At 35.9% G+C, this 25,216-nt stretch overlaps 1 protein-coding gene across 1 annotated transcript in view; it reads left to right on the plus strand.

The window, feature by feature from the left end:
- Window positions 1–24,751, plus strand: part of TARS1 (threonyl-tRNA synthetase 1) — a 32,067-nt gene extending 7,316 nt beyond the window's left edge. The window contains exons 3-19 of the mRNA XM_007535783.3: window positions 853–1,043; window positions 4,136–4,259; window positions 5,095–5,216; window positions 5,430–5,547; window positions 5,780–5,844; window positions 5,926–6,004; window positions 6,798–6,944; window positions 13,543–13,641; window positions 14,901–15,067; window positions 16,561–16,723; window positions 16,813–16,950; window positions 17,390–17,467; window positions 18,888–18,988; window positions 19,151–19,255; window positions 20,212–20,284; window positions 23,652–23,766; window positions 24,458–24,751. Coding sequence (XP_007535845.1) covers window positions 853–1,043; window positions 4,136–4,259; window positions 5,095–5,216; window positions 5,430–5,547; window positions 5,780–5,844; window positions 5,926–6,004; window positions 6,798–6,944; window positions 13,543–13,641; window positions 14,901–15,067; window positions 16,561–16,723; window positions 16,813–16,950; window positions 17,390–17,467; window positions 18,888–18,988; window positions 19,151–19,255; window positions 20,212–20,284; window positions 23,652–23,766; window positions 24,458–24,606 — 2,034 coding nt within the window. The 3' untranslated portion in view covers window positions 24,607–24,751. The remainder of the gene's footprint in view (window positions 1–852; window positions 1,044–4,135; window positions 4,260–5,094; window positions 5,217–5,429; window positions 5,548–5,779; window positions 5,845–5,925; window positions 6,005–6,797; window positions 6,945–13,542; window positions 13,642–14,900; window positions 15,068–16,560; window positions 16,724–16,812; window positions 16,951–17,389; window positions 17,468–18,887; window positions 18,989–19,150; window positions 19,256–20,211; window positions 20,285–23,651; window positions 23,767–24,457) is intronic.
- The last annotated feature ends 465 nt before the right edge of the window (window positions 24,752–25,216 follow it).

Below are 25,216 nucleotides of genomic sequence, written 5' to 3' on the forward strand. Positions count from 1 at the left end.
CTCATTCTCTCCCTTTCAACCTTCTTTTCTCGCTATCCCCCCCTAATTATTTCTGTCTCTGTCCAATAGATAATAAAAATAAAATTAAATTTAAAAAATGGAAAAGTCAGCTAGCTGATTTTATTTCCATATTGTTTCTGGCAGTACTTATAAGATCATTTAGTTACAGAAGCTATTATAAGAGGCCCTTTGGATATCTTTTTTGGTGAAAAATTTGTTATGGTGGAAGAGGACCCAAGTTGGGGATGAGAATGTGTCACAAGTTGGGGATGAGAATGTGTAGATACCTATTACAGGGAGATAAAAAATCGTGCCTGGGAGTCGGGCTGTAGCGCAGCGGGTTAAGCGCAGGTGGCGCTAAGCACAAGGACCAGCGGAAGGATCCTGGTTCGAGCCCCCGGCTCCCCACCTGCAGGGGAGTCACTTCACAGGTGGTGAAGCAGGTCTGCAGGTGTCTGTCTTTCTCTCCCCCTCTCTGTCTTCCTCTCCTCTCTCCATTTCTCTCTGTCCTATCCAACAACAATGACATCAATAATAACTACAACAACAAAACAAGGGCAACAAAATAAATAAATAATTAAAAAAAAAATCGTGCCCATGTGTTAGCAATTGTACTGTAATTCATTAGCCCCTCCCAATAAAGAAAAAACATCTAAATAAATTAATAAATGAAAAAAAATGTAAGGAAAGTGGTTCATTTCTTTCACTGTCATAAAGAACAAAATTAAGGGAATGCCTGGTAAATTGGGTGACTTGTCTACCATGTTGAATTAGTGAATTACTTTTATTATTACTTTTTCCTAAAAAGCAAAGCAACTATTTATGGATCATTATTTATTTGTTCTCTTGCAGTTGAACCCTTGGCCTGAATATATCGACACTCGTCTTGAGATGTATAATAAACTAAAAGCAGAACATGATTCCATTCTGGCAGAAAAGGCAGAAAAAGCTAGCAAGCCAATTAAAGTCACCTTGCCGGATGGTAAACAAGTAGATGCAGAATCCTGGAAAACTACACCCTATCACATAGCTTGTGGAATTAGGTACAAGTCACACTCACCTTAACTCTCTGTTGACTGTATCTAATCATATTTTTAAAAATTGTCCTTTTTTTTTAATTCTTTTTTTTCTTATTTATTTTTTTATTTATTTTCCCTTTCGTTGCCCTTGTTTATCGTTGTTGTTATTGCTGTCATCATTGTTGGATAGGACAGAGAGAAATGGAGAGAGGAGGGGAACACAGAGAGGAGGAGAGAAAGATAGACACCTGTGGACCTGCTTCACCGCCTGTGAAGCGACTGCCCTGCAGGTGGGGAGCCGGGGGCTCGAACCGGGATCCTTATGCCAATTGTTGTGCTTTGCGCCACCTGCGCTTAACCCGCTGAGCTACGCCCAACTCCCAAAAATTGTCTTACCAAAGTTTAGCTTCAGTATTCTTTATGCCTTCACTTAATATTGTTTGTTTGTTTTTGTTTTTTACCAGAATGCTGCTCAGCTCTGGTTTATGGTGCTGCAGGGTATTGATCCAGGGACTTTGGAGCCTCAGACATGAGAGTCTTTTGCTTAATCAGTATGCTCTCTACCCCTGCTCTGTTGCTTAATATTATCAATGCTTCATTTAGTTGATTGAATCAAACTTATGTGAAGCTTTCTATTCAAGCTTAAAAGTTAACTTTCCGACACACACACATAAAAAAATTTTTTTTTAAAAAAGTTAAATTTCTGAGGATCCATTTTTATCTTACAGAGCACTCTAAATTCTACTTTGTTCACATAATGTCATGAAGCAAAGTCAAGCTGACAGTATTTTAGCCATATTGACTTAAATGTCTCAGCTTTGAAGTGAGAAATGAAGGTAGAAAGCCTGCGAAATACTGCACTTAGTGCTTCCACCTTGCCATTCATGCAGGTCCTAGTCAAACCTGACCCTCAGCACACTGGAACAAACTTCAGTGTTGTGGTATCTTTTTGGAAACCAGTATAAGATAAAGAGCTACTCTTGTAGTTCTAAAGAAAGACCTTACCAAATCTTAAAACTGTTCTGGTACTGGTAAAAGGTTATTTTGAGTAACTGAGAATTTGGTGCTTTGTAGTAGTGCCAATGTTTTTTTAATCCGGCATGATTGGGATCAGTAATCAGTGAATATACCACAAGATGATAAAAGTTGAGAAAGCAGAGATTGATACAAGGTAATAACAAGCCTTTTATTTGTTTTTATAAAACAGCACATGAGCTTATGATGATTTTTCACATTTTTAGGTGGTTTGAAAAAAAAGTTAAGAATATGTGATAAACCTACTCAGGTAATTAGGTTACAAAAGTCCAGTACTACTTCTTATCCGGTGAAAAATTATAGCATGAATAATGGACTGGTTAAAGGTTTAGATGTTTATTAGTGAATATAAAAGGGAACTAAAAAAAAGATGTTTCATTTGCTTCAAAAGTTTTTTTTTCCCCTTTGAAGTTTTGTACAAATTCCTAAAGTGTGGCTCATTTTATCCCTTCTTTAGAAAAATTGAAAAGACCCAGTCTGATCTTTGTGTAATCAAAATTTTCAAAGTTATGCTAGTGTTATCATGTAGGGCACCATTTTTGACCCTAAGATAAAAGACATTTTCTTCCCAAAGAACAGAAAATAGCAGTTTTCTTCTGATCATTTATTTAATTATCTGAAAACTGTTTCACACCAGTATGCTATACTTTTCTCCACTTATATCCACCTATTCATTGTGAGATATGTTTTCACTTATTTTCTGTGAAATGTGTTTATTTTATTCATTTTATTAATTCTGTTTAATCTCAGTAGGAAAGAAAACATTGGATGTACTCTACAGGAAAGTTAGTGGGAACTTTGAAAATAGGATAGGGATTTGTTTACTTTGTTCTGCCGTCCTGATAAGTGAAGCAGGTTGTATAAACTTTCCCAAGCAAAGAGAGACTCAACTGACACTTTAGTTAGCTTAAGCCTTCTGCAAGCAGAGTTAATTAAGACAGTATACTGCTCCTTCATACTATAGATACAGTGTTTTGCCTGCTTTCTATGACTTTTCTGGGTAATTATAGTCTGCTTTTCTTTTCAATTATTTGGTATTCTCTATTTATTTGATAGAGACAGCCAAAAATCGAGAAGGAAGGGGCACTAGAGAGACACCTGCAGCACTGCTTCACCGCTCACAAAGCTTTCCCCTTGCAAGTGGGGGTGGGGGCTCAAACCCTGGTCCTTGTGCATTATAACGTGTGTTCAACCAGGTGCACCACCACCCGGCCCCTCTGCTGTTTCTTAAATGAGAGATCCACATCTCTATCTGTCTAACCTATTTTTAAATTGTGTTGTGGCCGCATAACTTCTCAAACTTTTAAGTTGCATCTCCCCTTGTGCTTATGCCTATTTCATCATCTTGAGTGCTGTGTCTTCTTGTCTGAGTCTTTTTATCCTTCAACCCCTCCACACATTTTCTTCAGGCCAGTCCATAGTGTCCTTGCTGTCCTCAGAACCCCTGTGGGTCTTTATACTTGATGCAGTGCATTGATTGTCTCATCAGTTGATAATTTCCTACCTTATTTGCTTTCACCCATGTTACAAAGTTTTACCAAATATTTCTGTATGTGAACCTATATATTTGTTATATTGTCATAGTCACTTATAGAATTTATGCTTAAGTTAATACTGCCTTTCTAGAAAAATATCTGTTAGTGATTTCAAGCAGGAGAAAGAGCAGAGAGATTAAATAAGTGCCAAGTTGAGTGCACACATTACCGTGCACAGGGACCAGGTTCGAGTCCCCGGTCCCTACCTGCAGGGGGAAAGCTTCACAAGCAGTGAAATAGTGCTACAGGTATCTCTCCCTCTCAGTTGTTCTCTATATCTATCCAAAATAAATGTAAAAAACATGGATTTTTAAAAGAGATTTTAAGTGACTTTTAAATCTAAAAGGCTTGGCTTTGTGGAAAAACTTGTTTGGAAAAATTAAAAGATTAATCAGTTCTCCAGATTATTACTGTTTACCTTGTTACCATGTCTATGTAAGTAAGAAATACAGATATCTGTGTTCTTAATTGCTAAGTGTTCAGAATATTTAGGATCTGAGTTTTGTGTTTCTATACTGTTTTATTAATTTACATATTTATTTTCAGTCAAGGCCTCGCTGACAACACTGTTATTGCTAAAGTGAATAAAGTTGTGTGGGACCTGGACCGACCTCTGGAGGAAGACTGTACCTTGGAACTTCTCAAGTTTGAGGCTGAAGAGGCTCAAGCTGTAAGTTCTTCAGTAATCATTGAATTTGAGGAAGAAAATTCCCACTGGCAATGCTTTCCAGCTCCTTATTACTACCTATAGGCCTCTAGAATATACTGGTATCTTGTGGTCATTTGTGAAGTCTTTAATTTTGTCTCTCACTTAGAAAACATACTGAAAATCCTTGTCTTATAAAATTAAGAGATGAAGTTAAACACATTTATTTTCATTAGGATGTAATTCATTATAGACAGTATTACAGACATTATAATGTCATTAAACTTGATGAGTTATGTAAAAATTATTTTCCACATTCATCCAGTAAGGTCAAATAACCATATATTGCATTTGAACATTACTTCAAGCATGTCTCTTATTAGACAAGGTGATTTTTATATTTCTATATAACACAGAATTCACCTAAAGGACAATAAAAATCAACTTGTACTTAATGACAGTATTTTCTCCTTAGTACTCCATAGTACTTCATACTATATATATGGAAATAAAAATATTTTGCTTCAGTAATGATGGTTTCTTTATGTGCGTGAATTGATGATTTTCAAATATGTTGAAATCATTTTACTATGTGGTAGATCTTAAAACCTTGCTTGGATATATCCAGATTAGTCTGAATTATTATCTTAACACCAAATGTTATTTGATTCATACCTGTGTTTGTCATATTAATATTTCATATATTAATAATTGTGTTGTGGGATCACTTACCACTTTAGCTGTTTAGGGCTAATAACAAAAATAGCAGATATGACTCTTGAGTGGTGTTCCATAGCCAAGTAAAAGGTCAAAGAACCGAGCATAGGATGGGTTAAACTGTCCTACTTTGAATTTTCAGGTCTATTGGCACTCAAGTGCTCACATAATGGGTGAAGCCATGGAAAGAGTCTATGGTGGATGTTTGTGTTATGGGCCACCAATAGAAAATGGATTTTACTATGACATGTACCTCGAAGAAGGGTAAGTTGTGTTTCTTATAAATTACTGTAAGTATATTATTTATGAGTTTTCAATAAAATATTTAATTTTCAATATTTAATATTCAATTCTGATATATGATGCAAGTGTTTAATTTTGTATATTAAAGCCCTCGAAGTATTCTAAAGAAGCATTGCTCTAAACTGCAGTTAGTTGCAAGTGGCATGAAAAGAGATCAATTTTCTTTTCCTACAGGGGTGTGTCCAGCAATGATTTCTCTTCTCTGGAGGCCTTATGTAAGAAAATCATTAAAGAAAAGCAAGCGTTTGAAAGACTGGAAGTAAAGAAGGAAACTTTATTAGAAATGTTTAAGGTAAATTTAAGTTTTGTATGTGACTCTCAACTGTTGCATCACTAATTAATGTTACCAGGAGTTATCACATGGGGGTTAGTTAAATTGAAGTTTATTTTGTGTCTTAGAAAAAAATTGTCAACACTTACACACTGTAAAATATCCATGCAGTGTTTTAATATGTATGTTGAGTTATATTTTAACTTAGAGTATTAAGAGGCTTTTTTCTTTTTAATATATATTGTATTTTTAGTACAACAAGTTCAAATGCCGGATATTGAATGAAAAAGTAAATACTCCAACCACCACAGTCTATAGGTGAGAATATCAAATGTCATTAAATAAAACTGGGGTACATGTTATAAATCTTTGTTAATACTCCTTTTGTTTTACTTCTAGGTGTGGCCCCTTGATAGATCTCTGCCGGGGTCCTCATGTTAGACACACTGGCAAAATTAAGACTTTAAAAATACACAAAGTAAGCAATGTCAAGTTAAAGACTCTTGATTATAAACATTTCACAATAAGTACATATTGAAGAATTTAGTGGCTTTCTTTTCCTTTTTCCTAGTATATGCTTTTAGTTTTTTTCTTTGTTTATTATCTCTCTCTTTCTGTTTACTCACTGTGGATACTTGATGCCAACTCGTCAGCCATTTATCACCAGAGTACACAGGGGTTGGCATTTGGGGGAATTCATAAAATCATGAAGACCCAATCCTCCATTCCACTGTATCACTTAAAACTTTGAGACTGATTATATAAGCAGTGTGTTCTTTTGCTCTTTGTATGTCTAGATAGTAGTAATCACCCAGGTTGTTCTTTTTAGCCATATTAACCTTGCCAGTCTATAAAACTAGATCATAAACTCAATAGGTGATTGTTAATATACACTTAAAATTATATGAATAATTTAATCATTTCAAGATTTTCTTGTTGTTGTTGAATTATATCCCACTTTTGCTTCATTATTTTGTTAAAGATGCCACTGCAGGCTGAGTCATGTTCATGCAGTTGTAGTTTGAGAAGGGGAAGCAGAAGATGGCATTTCTAAAGGGCTCCAACAGCCACCTTTGTACTGCATAGTGAGCATAACTGCTCCAGCAGGGCTTCAGAAGAACCGTGGCATGTTTACTGAGTTTCTTACAGCCTTTTGCTTGTCAAAAGGACTAGCAAATAAGACTCAGAAAGCAACTGAGAAATGACATGTAACTGAAAATAAGTGAGAAAGTTGCATATTTGAGTATTTCATGGCTAATTCTTGTTTTCAGAATTCCTCCACATACTGGGAAGGCAAAGCAGATATGGAGACGCTCCAGAGAATTTATGGCATTTCATTTCCAGATCCTAAAATGTTGAAAGAGTGGGAGAAGTTTCAAGAGGAAGCTAAAAATCGAGATCATAGGAAAATTGGGAGGGTATGTTAAAAGTAAAACATTAATGTATCTAAGCTGAGCTTTATTCATTTTCATTTGAAATTTAGCTCTATGAAATACTAGGAGTTGCTTTTTGAAGAGGTGCTATGGCTTTTAGTTAACAATGTCCTATAAGGATAAACAACTGATTACACATATTTCTGGAGCTTGCTTACTATAGCACAAAAAAATTATTTTAACTTTTTTTTTTATCAGAGAACTAGTTTGGAAATCAACTGGACAGGCCTTTTTTTAAAATATCTTTATTGGAGAATTAATGTTTTACGTTCAACAGTAAATACAATAGTTTGTACGAGCATAACATTTCTCAGTTTTCCATATAACAATACAACCCCCACTAGGTCCCCTGTCATCCTTTTTGGACCTGTATTCACCCCCCCCCCACCCTACCAGCATCTTTTACTTTGGTTCAACTGCTAATTCCAGTTCAGGTTCTACTTGTGTTTTTTTTTCTGATCTTGTTTTTCAGCTTCTGCCTGAGAATAAGATCATCCCATATTCATCCTTCCATTTCTGACTTATTTCACTTAACATGAATTTTTCAAGGCCTATCCAAGATCATCTGAAAACAGTGAAGTCACCATTTTTAATAGCTGAGTAGTATTCCATTGTGTATATAGACCACAACTTGCTCAGCCACTCATCTGTTGTTGGACACCTGGGTTGCTTCCAAGTTTTGGCTATTACAAATTGTGCTGCTAAGAAAATATGTGTACACAGATCTTTTTGGATGGGTGTGTTGTGTTCCTTAGGATATATCCCCAGGAGAAGAATTGCAGGATCATAGGGTAAGTCCATTTCTAGCCTTCTGAGATTTCTCCAGACTGTTATCCACAGACATTAGACCAATTTACATTTCCACCAGGAGTGCATGAGGGTTCCTTTGACCCCACAACCTCTCCAGCATTTGCTGCTGTTACCTTTTCTGATGTATGGCATTCTCACAGGAGTGAAGTGGTATCTCTTTGTCTTTATTTGCATTTCTCTGATAATCAAAGACTTGGAGCATTTTTTCATGTGTCTCTCAGCCTTTTGGATCTCTCTGTGGTGAATATTCTGTCCATGTCCTCTCCCCATTTTTGTGTGGGGTTATTTGTTTTCTTGTAGTTGAGTTTGGTAAGCTCTTTATATATTTTGGTTATTAAACTCTTGTCTGATGTATGGCATGTAAAGATCTTCTCCCATTCTGTGAGGGGTCTCTTGGTTTGGGTAGTGGTTTCTTTTGCTTGCAGAAGCTTTTAAATTTGATGTAGTCCCATAGGTTTATGCTTGTCTTAGTCTTTGTAATTGGATTTGTTTCATTGAAGATGTCTTTAAAATTTATGCAGAGAAGAGTTCTGCCAATATTTTCCTCTAAGTATCTAGTAATTTCTGGTCTAACATCTTAAGTCCTTGATCCACTTGGAATTTACTTTTGTATTTGGTGAAATAGAGTGGTTCAGTTTCATTCTTCTGCATGTTTCAACCCATTTTTTCCAACACTATCTGTTGAAGAGACTCTGCTTTCCCCATTTAATAGTCTGGGTACCTTTGTCGAAGATTAGATGTCCATAGGTGTGGGGGCTTGCTTCTGGGCTCTCAATTCTATACTACTGGTCAGTGTGTCTATTCATGTTCGAGTACCAAGCAGTTTTGATGACAGTGGCCCTATAATAGAATTTGAGATCTAGGAGTGTGAAGCCTCCAGTTCTGTTCTTTCTTCTCAATATTGTTTTGGCAATTCTAGGTCTTTTCTGGTTCCAGATAAACATTTGTAGCATTTGTTCTATTCGCCTAAAAAATGTGCTTGGGATCTTGATGGGGATAGCATTAAATTTGTAGATGGCTCTGGATGGTATATTCATTTTGATGATGTTGATTCTGCCAACCCATGAACATGGAATATCTTTCCACTGCTTTGTGTCTTCTTCAATTTCCTTGAGTAGTGACTCAGAATTTTCAGTATATAAGTCTTTCACTTCTTTGGTTAGGTTTATTCCTAGATATTTTATTGTTTTTGTTGCTATAATAAAAGGAATTGATTTCTGGATATCAGTTTCTTCTAACATAGTGTTTGCATAAAGGAATGCCACTGATTTTTGAACGTTAATTTTGTAGCCTGACATCTTACTGTATTGCCTGATGATTTCCAAAAGTTTCTTGCTGGTTTCCTTAGGTTTTTCTATGTATACTATCATGTCATCTGCAAATAGGGAGAGTTTGACTCCTTCTCTTCCAATCTTTATGCCTTTAATTCCTTGCTCCTGCCTGATTGCTAGGGCAAGAACTTCAACACTATGTTGAATAGTAATTGTGATAGTGGGTAGCCCTGTTTATTACCTGATCTGAGGGGAAATACTTCCAGTTTTTCACCATTGAATATGATGTTGGCTGTAGGTTGGCTATATATAGACTCCACTATCTTCAGGAATTTTCCATCTATTCCTATTTTTTATAGTGTTTTGGTCATAAAGTGTGTTGGATTTTGTCAAAGGCTTTCTCTGCATCTATTCATATGACAATGTGGTTTTTGGTCTTGCTTTTGTTGATGTGGTAGATCACGTTGAATGATTTACGTATATTAAACCAACCTTGCATCTCTGGAGTAAACCCCACTTGGTCATGATGAGCAATCTTTTTAATATACTACTGTATTTGGTTGGCTAGAATTTTGTTCAATATTTTAGCATGTATGTTCATCAGAGATATTGGTCTGCAGTTTTTGGTTGTGTCCCTGTCTGCTTTTGGTATCAGTGATGTTGGCTTCATAGAAGCTGGAACAGAGTATTCCAGTGTCTTCAATCTTCTGGAAGACTTTTAAAAGTAGAGGTATTAGTTCTTCTTTGAAGGTTTTGTAGAATTCATGTGTAAAACCATCTAGTCCAGGACTTTTATTTTTGGAAGATTTTTGATAACTGCTTCAATTTCATTAGCTGTGATGGGCCTGTTCATGTTATCTACTTCCTCTTTACTTAGTTTTGGAAGTTGGTAGGTATCTAGGAAATCGTCCATTTCTTCCAGGTTCTCTAGCTTGGTGGCATATAGTTGTTTATAGAAGCTTCACATGATATGTTTAATTTCTGTGGTGTCTGTTTTGATATTTCCTCTTTCATTTAGTATTCAATTTATTTGGGTCTTCTCCGTTTTTTTGTTTTGTGAGTCTGCCTAAAGGTTTGTCGATTTTGTTCATTCTTTCAAAGAACCAACATTTACTTTTGTTGATCTTTTGTATGGTTTTCTTTTTTTCAATGTTATTTATTTCTGCCCTAACTGTAGTTATTATTGTCCTGGTTGCTCTAGGGTTCCTTTGTTCTTCTTCTAGGTCTTTAAGATGTGGAATCAGGCTGTTTATTTGTGCTTTTTCTTATTTCCTAATGTGTGCTTGTATGGCTATGAACTTCCCTCTCAGTACTGCCTTAGCTGTGTCCCAAATATTTTGATAGCTTGTGTCTTCATTTTCATTGAATTCTCAAAACATTTTGATTTCTTCCTTTATTTCCTCTTTGACCCAGTAGTTGTTACTGTTGAGCTTCCACATTTTGGGACTATTACTAATCTTTTGTTGGTTATTATGTGTTAGTTTAATTCCACTGTGGTCTGAGAAAATGCTTGGGATAATTTCAATGCTCTTGAATTTGCTGGTGCTGTCTTTGTGGGCTAACATATGGTCTATCCTTGAGAATGACCCATGTGGACTTTCATCCCCTCCCTCTCTTTCTTCCTCTTGTAAACCAATAATGCATATATTGTTTCTTTCAAAGTCATCCCATAGGTCTCTATTGTTGTTTTCAGTATCTTAATCTCTTTTTGAGATCTCTTACTTCTTGCTTAGTTGTCTCTAATTTGTCATCGATCTTGCTAATTCTGTCTTCAGCCTCATTTACTCTATTCTCTCTCCTCTCTACTGTTTTCTGGAGTTCATCTATTTTGTTACCCTGTTCTGATATTGTTTTAGCTTCTTCAGCTAGTTGTGCTCTTAGCTATTTCAGCTTTCAGCTCTCTGATAACCTTGAGATAATTAGTGTTTTCTTCCAGGGTCTCATATATTGTTTCTGCAGTTCTGATGATAATTCTTTCAAACTCTTTACTCCCTCCTGTGATTATTTCCTTAACTAGTGTTTGTTTGTTGACCTCATTATTTTGTGCTTCAACTTTGGGGGTCTTTTAGCTGGACTCTTGTCTTGGTCATTTCTCCAATATTTCTTTTTGTTGGTTTAATCATTTTATATAGTATGTTATGAGGTTCCTCTCTCAGTACTTTTCAATTTATTGATCACTCTTGCCTGGATTGACTTGTGTCTAAGTAAGGCAATTAACAGGTTCACAATTGTGGAAATTGACAGTTGTTTCAATATTATTTTAATCCCTGAGTTGGAGCTCAGTGGCTTAAAAACCTCTTTTGTGCTTTTTTCTTCCCTATAGACTATGGGAGCCCTGAGAGCTTTTAAACTATAAATAGGCTTCTTAGATTAATCACTCACTCCTGGCCAAGAGATAATCCTATGGTTATGCAAAGAGACTCTCACAGCCCCACCACTAGGCCATGGAGGTATAGATCTCCTGAGTTTCCTGGTTCTCTCTCACTTCTCTCTCCCTCTCCCTCTCTCCCTCTCCTTCTCCCTCTCTCCCTCTCCCTCTCCCTCTCCCTCTCCCTCTCCCCCCCCCTCTCTCTAGCCCTCTTTGAATTTCTGAGACAGCAGGGTGGTAATGCTCTGGTTTGTTTGCTTTATCTCTCTCCTCTCTCTCTTTCTCTCTCTCTCTTCATCTATTCATTTATTATTAACATAAGTTGAATAAGTATTTTGTTGTCCTTGTTCAAAAATCCTATTCTAAACTTGTACTGAATACTCTTGGCTTTCAAGATGTAAAGCTTGAGCAAGAAACAGCATACTACTTTGACTGCCTAAAGTAAATTTTAGCACTGAGGTAGCCAGCAACAATTGGGAGCATCTGTCTCCCAAGGTTATTAGTAAGCAAGGAGGTAGAAAGTTGTGCTTCTTTTACCAAGCCCTAAAGTCCTCAGCTTCCTCCAATTTCAGCATCATTTTCTGTTTACTTTCCGATGTTTGATTGTGGGGAGAGAAAAAGTAAAAGATGGAACCACTTGGATCTCTTGTCATAGCAAGAATCCTTTTAAGTCAGCATTTCCTCACTGCAGTTTTAATGAAGTTGAAAAGATAAACCACCCAAATCTTAGGGGATTTAATACTATAGAAGGTTTTCCTGTGCATGGAAGAGGTATATATTCTCTACTCCATGTTACTCAAGTAAAGTGGAGTGCATTTAAGAATGTGTTGGGCAGCTAATGAGCTTACTAAGTTGTAGATCAAATGTAATTTATTGTACCCCAGAATGTTCAGATACTGGTTTTCATTTGGGAATGGTATAAATTAAAATAGGACATAACAGATTATTTATTTATTTATTTATTTTTATAAAGCAGTGTCTTAACCTGAGTGTTCAGAAAATAGCCTCAGTTAATCTGATTAACTAGACCAAATTTCTTTTTTTTTAATTATTTATTCCCTTTTGTTGCCCTTGTTTTTTATTATTGTAGTTATTGTTATTGATGTTGTCATTGTTGGATAGGATAAAGAGAAATGGAGAGAGGAGGGGAAGACAGAGATGGGAAGAGACAGACAGACACCTGCAGACCTGCTTCACTGCTTGTGAAGCGACTCCCCTGCAGGTGGGGAGCCGAGGGCTCGAACCGGGATCCTTACACCAGTCCTTGTGCTTTGTGCAACATGCGCTTAACCCACTGCACTACTGCCCGACTCCCTAGGCCAAATTTCTTACTGCTCATCATTCCTTAACCTGGTCTACACATTGGAGTAAGTCAGAAAATGTACTTGCAGGCACCGAGCCCAGCAATAACCCTGGAGGAGGAAAAAGAGAAAAAAAAGAAATGGCAATAAAGAAGATAATGCAGTTCCCTGTAATAATAGCTTCTGGATGTATAATCGCCAGAGAACATTCTATGTAACAGTTTCTCCCCTATACCTAACACCTTCCTGGTCTAATAAATTTGTCTCCTCTCTCTTTCAATAATGGATAATAGATTATGTTTCTTATGCCAAACTGGATTTAGAAATCCTGTTTCTCATCAGACTAGAGCAGCAAAGTTTGAATCTTTCATAGTCTATCCAATTCTTCCATTTAGACATGACGATTTTATTTGGGGGTTTGGGATATACTAATACATTATGCTACCTATAAATTTTTACTTTTTTATTTTATTATTATTTTCTTTTTGCCTCGATGCCTACACTAGGAATCCATTGCCCCTGAAGGCCATTTTTTCCATTTTTTGTTGAGGCTTTTGTTATTGTTGTTGCATAGTAGGACAGAGAGAAATTGAGAGGGTAGGGGAAGACGGGGGAAAATAAAATAGACATCCATAGACCTGCTTCATCACTAGTGAAGCAAAACCCCCTGCAAGTGGGGAGCCAGGGTCTCAAACTGGGATTCTTGCACAGGTCCTGTGCACTTAATCTAGTTCACTACTGTTATCCATAAATTCTTTAAAAAATGAATATTTTTCTTCAAAAAAATAGGACATAACATTAAATGCAAATATCCTTTGTTTTCTTTTACCCAGGACCAAGAACTATACTTCTTCCATGAACTCAGCCCTGGAAGTTGCTTTTTCCTGCCAAAGGGAGCTTATATTTATAATACACTTATTAATTTCATTAGGGTAAGTCCCATTCGTTATTTTCTTCTATAGATATTGGACATAAGTTAATTTCATTATAAGGTATGATAAAAGTGCTTTTAAAATATTTTTAGTATTTCTTCTTGAGCTTAAGGAGAAAAATTAAAAGAAGATGGAAATCTGAGGTCATATAAATGTTTTTAAAAGATGCCATGCATGATGGTGGAGGAGAACCAAGCCTGGGTACAAAAGAATTTTATCCATTATGGCAACAGCTATATTTACCATTAGCTCCCCCAATTTAAAAAAGTGTGGGAAAAATAGTCTTCATGCACAAGTTTATCCAGTAATATGGATATATCTATATATACAAAGGAGAGAACTTGATATGGAACTGTGACCCTTTACCAGGATCCTTTACATTTATTGACTATTCATTTGTATTGTCCTTAAGAAAAGCATATTAATCTTTACATTGCTGTATGTTTCTTTATAAGTTACAAAGTTTTTGAAGTATTTGTTTATAAAAAATAATGTTATCAACATCTGTGTGCTCAGCACTTCATTTAACACATATTTACTTGGACAATATTTGCTTCAGTCCTTTTGTTACTGTTCCTGGGACTTCACAACTCTAGACTTTTTCATGTAGAAAGCTACAGATAGAGGGAGAGAGATGGGAGATACAATGGCTTTGAAGTTTTCCCCAGTGCAGAGGAATTGGGGCTCAGTCACGGATCATGCATATGATAAAGTAGGCTCACTATGAGTATTAGCTGTCTTTCTGGCCTTAAATTTTTATTGAAGTAAAATATTGCACATGTAGTAGTGGGAAAATCTCCCCTAGGGCCCCTTTGTCACCTATCTCCCTCCTCTCCTGGCATAGACTACCACTTGAGACTGGCGTGAATCCTTTTATCCATACTGTTTTACATATGTGCCTTATATTATTTGTGTGTTCCAGGTATATATACATGAGCACTCATTGTATTAACAGTCTACATTGTGCTTTTTTTTTAAAGGTGTACAGATCTAGTTTACTTGATTATACCACACTGTGCTCATTCCCTTATTGATGAGCTCTGATATAATTCCTTATTTTTTTCCCCACAAACCTGTGTGCATGCACAGGAGTTTCCTGTGAATTAATTACACAGCTCCAAGTGGAATTTCTAGGCAATGCATATATATATATTTTTCCACTACATGATATTAAAGTGTTCTTTACAGTGTGACTCTTTTCTTGACAAGAAATCTGAGCACTTATTTCTGTGAATGTATGAATGTTCTTTTCTTAACAGAGTGAATATAGGAAGCGAGGATTCCAGGAGGTGGTCACCCCAAATATCTATAATAGCCGCCTCTGGATGACGTCGGGCCACTGGCAGCATTATAGTGAAAACATGTTCTCTTTTGAGGTGGAGAAGGAGCTGTTTGCCCTGAAACCCATGAACTGCCCAGGACACTGGTAATCAGCTGTTAGAGTCTCTTGTAGCAAAGATGTTCCCGTGCTGTAGGTAATCTTAAATTGCTTTCTGTCCTGTGAAAGAATTTCTATTAAAAGCTAATTATATATATCATCAAGAGGACTTCAGTGCAACATTTAAGTGTTTCCCATGCCCATTTAGACCCCCGTTTCTATATGTATTGAAGAATGGCTTGGAAGTGATAGAAGTGTACAGGCAGAACATGTAGCAAGGAGACTGAATGTGGATCACAACAAATCCTCTAGCTTTTTTTTTATTGCTGTTATTATTGGGGGGTTAATGACTTACAGTATAGTCATGAGCATAACCTCTCATCTCCCTTTGATAAGTGTATAGGAGACACCCCAGGTCCCCAATGTCCCTTCATCCTGTCCCCAACCCACCTTCCCCAGAGTCTTTTGCTTTTTAAGTTCTTTTTTTAATTTAATTTAATTTAATTACATAATTACTTAAATAATTTAATTTTAATTTCTTTATTGGGGGACTAATGGTTTACAGTTGACAGTAAAATACAATAGTTTGTACATGCTTAACATTTCCCTAGTTTTCCACATAATATTTTTTAAGTTCTAGCAATAAGTGAGATAATTCAGTATTGGTCTTTATCTTTCTGGCTTGTTTCACTTAACATAATACCTTTAAGTTCAAAATATTGCAAAGGAGATCACCTCATCACTTTTAACAGCTGCATAGTATAGCATTGTGTAGATCTACCACATCTTTCTTAGCCATTTACCTGTTGGTTGTTTCCAGGTTTGGGCTATTACAAACTGCTACTATGAAGGTAGGTCTGCATATGTCTTTTCAGATAGATGCTTTTCTTTTCCCTGAGTATATCCCCAGGAGAGAGGGGTTGCTAGGTCATAAGGTAGGTCCATTTTTAGTGTTTTGATAAATCTCCAGACTTTTCCGTAGGGGTTGAACCAATTTACTTTTCCACCAGTGATGTAGAAAAGCCCCTTACCACAACCTTTCCAACAAGTGGTGTTTCTTAGTTTATCTGGAGACAGAAAACACCCAAAACAGTCCTGAGAGAAAAGAGTAAGAATGGAGGCATCATACTCCCTGACATCAAATCATATTATAGAGCCATTATATTCAAAATGTCCTGCAAGTAGATATGCAGACCAGTGAAATAGAATCGAGAGTCCAAAAATCAATCCCCACACCTACAGACATCTAATTTTTCATAAGGGAGCCCAAATTTTTATTCCTTCACATTTATTCATTGGCCAGGATCTTGGCTGATGATCAAACATATGGACTCTTAGAACAATGGAAGCAATTGCATGTATTAAGTTACATTTGCTTTCTCATCAATACAAGTACTTCCATTTTTGTAAGAATCCTAAAATCTGAGAAGTGTTACTTATGTGGACAACTAGAATCAGTAGCCTCAATCATCCTTTCATATAGAGAAGCCTTTTAATTTTGTGAAATTAACATCATATTTTATTTTTGCCTTTTTCTTCAGCCTTATGTTTGATCATCGGCCAAGATCCTGGCGAGAGCTACCTCTGCGTGTAGCCGACTTTGGGGTACTTCACAGGAACGAGCTGTCAGGAGCTCTCACAGGACTCACCCGGGTGCGAAGATTCCAACAGGATGACGCTCACATATTCTGTGCCATTGAGCAGGTATGAAGTATGGGGTAATAGACTTGGAAAAAAGTGCCAGGAAAGTCAAGAAAAGTGACCCCTGTGCCTTTTCTTTTTCTAATTTAAAGATCGAAGATGAAATCAAGGGTTGTTTGGATTTTCTCAGGACAGTATATAGCATATTTGGATTTTCCTTTAAATTGAACCTATCTACTCGCCCAGAAAAATTTCTTGGAGATATTGAAGTATGGAATCAAGCTGAGAAAGTAAGTAGTTTTTCTCAACATGCTTGAGTACTGCTTGACTGAATTTGTTCTGTGGTGTTAAGAAAACCAAGCCTAAAGCAAAAGAAAATTAGTAATGTTTCCTGTAAAAAACAAAAAAATATTTTTTGTTTGTTTCTTTTTTCCTGTATGACCTTGGGCTTTAAAATAGGCAAATGCTTTTTCAGTTACCTTTAAAATTGATTTTATATGTATATTTATGTAGGTAAAATTATAGAATTTTAAAACATGGAAGTAATTATAGTATTTTATTTTTATAGAGAGAGAAAACTTGAGAGGGATGGGGCTAGTAAGGGGGTTACATACCTGCAGTACTGCTTTACCACTTGTAAAGCTTTCTTCCTGTAAGTATAGTATTTTGAGCCTCAAATTGGAGTGCATTAAGATTTTTTTCCCTTTTTTTATTTTCCTGTTTCCTTAGCAACTTGAGAACAGTCTGAATGAATTTGGTGAAAAATGGGAGCTAAACCCTGGAGATGGTGCTTTTTATGGCCCAAAGGTTAGTATGAAATTTTTTTTTTTTTTGGGGGGGGGGAAATCATCTCCATTTGTTTTGTTCCATAGTTAAATTTTAATACAAAAAGAAAAAAATTAGAATCTGGCAAATGTTTATAGTCAAGATACCTTCAAATAGATTTTATTTATTTTATCCTGGTGCAGAGTAAATGACAAACTGTACTGTTAAAGTCAAGGCAACAGAGTCTGGAGTCCAGGACCAATTAGCCCAACATTTATGCACACTTCATTTTATTTTCCCTTTTGTTGCCCTTGTTATTTTTTTATTGTTGTTGTTGTTATTGTTGTTGTTATTGATGTCATTGTTGTTAAATAGAACAGAGAGAAATTGAGAAAGGAGGGGAAGACAGAGGAGGAGAGAAAGACACCTGCAGACCTGCTTCACCACCTGTGAAGCAACTCCACTGTAGGTGGGGAACCAGAGGCTTGAACCGGGATCCTTATGCCGGTCCTTGTGCTTTGCGCCACATGTGCTTAACCTGCTGCACTACCACTCAACTCCCACAAGCTTAATTTTTATCTACCATGAACAATAAATTCATTGTTGATTCCCAGTTGTGTGTGTGTACGTGTGTACATGTCGGTCCTGTACTTTTATCTATAGAAATCATAAGATACAGAATGGATTACATGAAACCAGGGTTGGAGTTTATAAGAAAAAATAAATAGCTGAAAAATGAGAGCAGCAATAAAAAAGTTTCTCTTTTTTTTTTTCCTGCAACAATAAATGTATTCAAAAATTTTCTGTGAGACTCTAAACCAGCTTCATCACTGAAGAGCAGACATGGCATTTCCATAGAGTTATTATCTTTTGTTTCTTGTATTCTTGTTTTCTTTATTTTCAGTAAACAAAGTTTTCCTGCCCTATGCCACAAGAGTAAAACCATTTGATCTTGACAAGATAATGAAGTGGCTGACTTTGCTTTTCCCTTGTCTGTTGTACAAAAATCTGCCAAGAGCAAAGCACAAGGACCGGCGTAAGGATCCCGGTTCGAGCCCCCGGCTCCCCACCTGCAGGGGAGTCGCTTCACAGGCGGTGAAGCAGGTCTGCAGGTGTCTATCTTTCTCTCCCCCTCTCTGTCTTCCCTTCCTCTCTCCATTTCTCTCTGTCCTATCCAACAACGATGACATCAATAATAACTATAAACAATAAAACAACAAGGACAACAAAAGGGAATAAATAAATATTAAAAAAAAGTCTGCCAAGAATATAATTAAACTGTTATGACCGATAAAAACAAAGTTTACATCAAGTCTTGTCAGGATAACCTGACTAAAAACATCTGCTCCTTATTTAAAGTATATTTAAATAATTTGATTTTCCTTTGGGGTTCAGAAAAGATTACTTTAAAACAAGTTAGAAAAGCATCAGCTAGAATCTTGATCCAATCTTTTCTTCTCAGATTGACATTCAAATTAAGGATGCCATTGGTCGGTACCACCAGTGTGCCACAATCCAGTTGGATTTTCAGTTGCCCATCAGATTTAATCTTACCTTTGTAAGGTGAGTATATGTGTTATATATTTACAGTTTATATTTAATAAAACATTTTGCTCATCTATGTGTATAATGCATACATATTTGCATGTATATTAAATACATTATTATGTATTTAAACGTATGTATATGTAAAGCAAAATGGTTTTTTGTTTTTTTCCTATCTAGTCATGATGGTGATGATAAGAAAAGGCCAGTGATTGTCCACAGAGCCATCTTGGGGTCAGTGGAAAGAATGATTGCTATCCTCACTGAAAACTATGGTGGCAAATGGTAATTTTTGTCATTGTTTTGTCATGAATGCTTGTTGTAAATATTCTTTGAGGATTTGAATTGTTTCAATGCTGTATAATACTATTATTCAAGAAACATTGATTACTTTCATGTAATTTCATTTTGGAATTTAGATGTCTTTGATGTTTTTTTATCTGAGTCCATAAGGGTAGGCTCTTAGCTTACTTTATTCAGTATTGCCAGTCATACAAAGGAAGTATTTTAATATCCTTTAGATGATAAGCATTTTTCTTTAATTGAAGTACAGGCTGAAAACTGATCAACACTTAGAGTACTTTTTTTACTGGCAGAATAAATAGTTTTGTTTGGATCCCCAGTTTGCAAAGGTAGTTGAAAGTAAGAGAAAGTTGTAGAATACCCAGGTTTTGGTTGGACCTATCATAGTTTTTGCTCAGGTTTTGGGGGCTGTGTGGTGGTGCATGATAATGCATGAAGACCCACTGAGATAGAGTTTACTGCCTCCTCCAACACTTTCCCTCATGTAATGAGCAAAGTAACTGAAAATAGTGGAATGACCCAGGGAAACACTACTCCAAAGGGAGAATTACAGGTGGAATCTTTTTTGGCTAGTGGAAATACTTTTTCTTTTTCTAAAGCCAGTTACCACATATCCCAAACAGTTTGATTCCTATAAAGTGGATCTTGATAAAGAAAGCATGGTTTTTATTTCCTATGAAGAATAAGTAGTAAGATAAGATTTGAGCAGTGAATCATTTGTAGTTCTGTGCTATGACAAAGTGTTAACCCCCTGGCAGCTGGTGCAGAGTTTGTTTTACCATCAGCTTACCAAGACAGATCTTAGTTATAGATTCCCCTTATAGGATTATTTTTCTGCACCTTAATCTCTCCCCTTTAGCTTTTATGAACATTGAAACACTTCCCTTGTATGGGAAAGTGCTCAAATCCTTACTGAGTATTTTTATTGTCTTTGTAAGGCCCTTTTGGCTGTCTCCTCGCCAGGTGATGGTTGTTCCAGTGGGACCAACATGTGATGAATATGCCCAAAAGGTAAGTGACTTAGCCTATGTAGGACTTTTCTTTAAATTTAATAGCTATAATTTGAAGTTTTTAATCTAATGAGCTATGTATATATTCTTGTGAAATCTAGCAGTTTGGGATAAAGAGACATGTTACTATTTTCAGTCTATGATAAACTTAAATAGATATTGTTCTTTATGCTTTTCCATGATCCTGGTAGTGTTTTGTTTAAATATATATTTAGTGTTTGGCATTTATAAACAGGATTCTATAGAAAGCTATGTAAATTCAAACGCACAGTTGAATTGTTTTTTGACTTAGTAAGTAGTTTTGGCAAATTTCCAATGCACATTTCTTTGGTTATTTGGAACTTTTTTCATAGGTTAGCAGCACAGTAAAGCAATGTTTTGCCCTGCCAACAAAAAGCTGCCTAACAGATATTTAATAGTCCATTTAGACCTTAAAGGTAGAACAATCTACTATAGCAGTAACCTCATACTAGGCAATTTCAAGATATTGAAAATTGTATAGTATAAAAGAGCATTGTTTTAGAATTGCAAATTAAAAGCAATAAACTGCTTAATTCTAAGGGATAAAAATCTAAGCGCCAGTGGAACAGTGTCTTCTAAACACTGTCTTCTAGGTCATCTGTATGAGTTACAGGAAGATTTTTTTTGTCTAAGAAATAAATGGACTTTAAACTTAATGAAAAGCAACTTTATTCAGACATGCTACTGGCACTATAGTTTTCATTTAATTACATTATTTTTTTATTTACATTGTGAAAAATTATACAGTAGGACAGAAGTCTTCATTAGTTAACTAATTTGTCACTTGGAGACTGTACTAGCCTTATCTTTTAAAGTTACATAGAAATAGTTTTTGGTTTGGAATTTTGGTTAGTTAACTGTAAGATAAGTGGGCACTACTGATTCTTAGTGAATGAAAACTGTAAGTATTAAAGAGTCCCTAGTTAATGGGCCACTAACTCGCGTGCACATAGGTTTCATACTAAAATGCTGTGAAACTTGGTGCCTTACTCTTCAAAATAGGGTATAGTTTAACATGTTGTCTTATCCAGGCACCTAACATACTTTAGGACTTTAGAGAGTCTGTATAAGAGGTTTTTTTGTTTGTTTTTTGCCTCCAAGGTTATTGCTGGGGCTCTGTGCCTGCGCTATGTATCATTGTTGTTATTATTATTATAGTCGTTGGATAGGACAGAGAGATAGAGAGAGGAGAGGAAGACACCTGCAAACCTGCTTCACCACCTGTGAAGCAACCCCCCTTCAGGTGGGGAGCCAGGGACTCAAACCGCGATCCTTACGCCAGTCCTTAGCGCTTTGTGCCACAAGCGCTTAACCCACTGTGCTACCACCGACTCCCCATAAGAGCTTTTCTTACACAATTTGAGTTTCTAGAATATTCCAACAGATTCACTGGTTAATGATCACTAACCTATAAAAACCTTTTCATAAAATAGAATAATTCATTCAGATCTTGTCATATTAATGGTAACTGTCAGGTGGATGGAAGAACTAACCTGATTTGATATACATTTAATGATTTTAGTCTAGTTTTGTTTGTCTAGCATCCAAAGACTTAAGACAGTGATGTTAAACAATGTTTCTGAGCAAGGGAAAAAGACAAGGAGTAATATATCCAGTGTAGTTTGAAAGGTTTAAATTACTAATTTACTTAAATGCTGGTTTGGATTTCTGCTCTCATACTTTTGGCTACTTCCTTCATTTAATAAACTTTTTTTTTAATTTCTTTATTGGGGGATTAATGGTTTATAATCAACAGTAAGATACAACAGTTTGTACATGTGTGACATTTCATATAAACTTTTTTTAAATTTTTATTTATTTTATTTATTTATTCCCTTTTGTTGCCCTTGTTGTTTTATTGTTGTAGTTATTATTGTTGTTGTCGTTGTTGGATAGGACAGAGAGAAATGGAGAGGAGGGGAAGACAGAGAGGAGGAGAGAAAGATAGACACCTGCAGACCTGCTTCACCGCCTGTGAAGCAACTCCCCTGCAGGTGGGGAGCCGGGGTTCGAACCGGGATCCTTATGCCGGTCCTTGTGCTTTGCACCACCTGCGCTTAACCCGCTGCGCTACAGCCAGACTCCCTCATATAAACTTTTAATTAAAATGGAAATCATTGTTCAGAAAGAAAATTCCTACATTTAATATTTCACAATTCTGCTTTTTAAAAACAATTTACTAAAGTTATTTTTGGAGCATGGTATTAGATTAGATCACTGTTACTAAAGAAATAGTATAAAAGGTAATTTTATACAGTGGTGTATTTCAGCCTTTATGAGCATAAAATTGTTATGATACTTTTAGTATGTAATATGTATTGTCAAGTGGTCTGGGAGGTGGCGCAATGGATAAAGCACTGGATTCTCAAGCATGAGGTCCTGAGTTCGGTCCCTGGCAGCACATGTGCCAGAGTGATGTCTGGTTCTTTCTCGCTCTCCTCCTATCTTTCTCATTAATAAATGAATAACATCTTTTAAAAAATAGTAATATGTATTATCAACATTTTTTTTCTTTTACCACCAGGGTTACCAATGAACTTAGTACTTGCATGATGATAGTTTCACTCCTAGTGACTGTTTTTTGTTGTTGTTTTTGTTTGTTTTGTTGCTCTGATAGAGACAGAGAATAGGAAAAGGAAAGAGGCACCTACAGCCTTGTTTTCACCACTTGCAAATCTCCCCCTCCTACAGGTGACTAGGGACTTGAACCTAGGTCCTCACACATAACATGTGCACTCTACTGTGTGCACCTCTGCCTGAATCCATCATTTCTTATTTTTTTATGAGAGACAAAAGAGAAGAAAGAGAAACAGACATCACTCTGGGGATATGTGTCACCTAGGATCAGACTCACAACCTCATGTTTGAGAATCCAGTGCTTTATCAACCTCTCAGATCACTTTGTTTTTTAATTATGTACCCATAATACCAGCAGTTGGTGGATTCCTGTTACAATTTACTGCCTTTTTGAGGGGCCAGAAATGCTGTATTCACTACCAAACTAAATCTCTATCATTGCAACTGAAATGAAGACTCCTAAACAGCTCATATCCTAGCAATTGTACAGGCTACTTGAGATATATAAACATATAAATATATAAACATCTGTTTATATATTTGAGAAGACCAGTTGGATTTTTCCAATTGCCTGAATTCTGCTTTTTTAAGGATTTTTAAATATCACTGAAAAGTCATTTTTTTATTACTTTTATACCTAAGCTCATCTGTTAGCACTCTTCCTTAATACTTACACAATTATTCAAATTATATGTTAAGTAAGGTCATTCAGGATCAAAATATAATTCCCATTGTAAATCTGAAAAATTCTTTTCTTTCTGGCTAAATAGGTCCAGCAACAATTCCATGATGCAAAATTCATGACGGACATTGATCTGGATCCAGGCTGCACTTTAAATAAGAAGATCAGAAATGCACAGTTAGCACAGTATAACTTCATTCTAGGTAAAAACAGGAAACTTACCAAAAAGATGTGCTGAGGATCTTAGTCAAATACTGAAACCTTGAGACTAGGACTTAAGGGGATTGTGGTGTTTAGTTCTTTCCATATTTGATTCTTAAACTATTAAGTTTGCTCAAGTAAGAAAGGAAACTGGTGTGGAAAATAATGATCCTTAATGGTCTATCTGAAAGTGGATTTATTGGAGTGCCTAAAACATTATCTTTTTTTTTTTTTTTTGAACATATATCAAAGAGGAATTTATATAAATATGTTCTCATTTTCTGCTATTCTCAATGGCCGTTCATTGATAGAAAAATTAATAAATGATCCCAGTGAGAGAATAGAGAATTGATTTCACAGAATAATGATTCTGTGGCCCATTTGTCATAAACATACTTCTTTTGAAGACTCATCCTTATAAAAACTGGTACAAATCTTCTCTATATTGGGCCCATGGTCCACTTCACCTCCTTCTTTATACACTAAGCTTCTATTAAGTTGTTTAGATTAGAAGCTCAAAATAGTCACTTTAGCACTGCACCTTTTTTTTTTTATGAACAGTTTAATTGACTGCCAATTGAATATTACAACCAATATATTCTAATTCATTAGAGCTACAAGTGACTTTGGGCCTCTAGATATCCAGTAGGATAGGAACCCTTCTGTCTAACAAAGTTTTTATCTTTATTTCAGTTGTTGGTGAAAAAGAGAAAAGCAGTGGCACTGTTAACATTCGCACGAGAGATAACAAGGTACATGGAGAACGCACCATTTCTGAAACCATTGAGCGACTACAGCATCTCAAGCAGTCCCACAACAAACAGGCCGAAGAAGAATTTTAAAAAAGATATTTGTCCAGGTTGGCTCAGTTGAGAGGGTCAAGCTCTGTTTTAAAAAAAAATATTTGTAAAATATTAAAAAAGATATTTGTCCAGGTTGGCTCAGTTGAGAGGGTCAAGTTCTGTAATATATACTCTGGAAAACATCACTTTTTTTTTTTTTTTCTTTTTTTTTGAAAACATCACTTTTTATTGAACTGGGAAGAGTTTGGCAGAATCTGTCCAGGTGACTGCAGGGAATCCTAACTTTTTTGATCTAGACAGGTTTATAGATGGTCTGTATTTAAAGGAGGTAATTAAAAGAGGCTCATTAAAATAATGGTACTGTGATATCCATTAACTATGTGGACACTGGAAACAAAACATGGGGAATGATATAGTGTAACGTGGAAGAATCTTTGTAGAATTAATACAGTTGGGAAAATAAATTTCAAATTTGATTTAAGGTAAAAAAACTAGAATTGCATTAAGGTATAAAAATAAAACATTTTAATTCATGTAAATTTCAAGCCTGCTCTGTTCTTACACACACATTTAACTGAAACAAATCATATGATTCAATATTTAGTGCTTTCTAGGAGATCTGATCTTGAGTTGAATGGAGGGGACCATA

This window comes from Erinaceus europaeus, chromosome 5 (assembly GCF_950295315.1).
Source record: "Erinaceus europaeus chromosome 5, mEriEur2.1, whole genome shotgun sequence".
Taxonomy (NCBI): Eukaryota; Metazoa; Chordata; class Mammalia; order Eulipotyphla; family Erinaceidae; genus Erinaceus; species Erinaceus europaeus.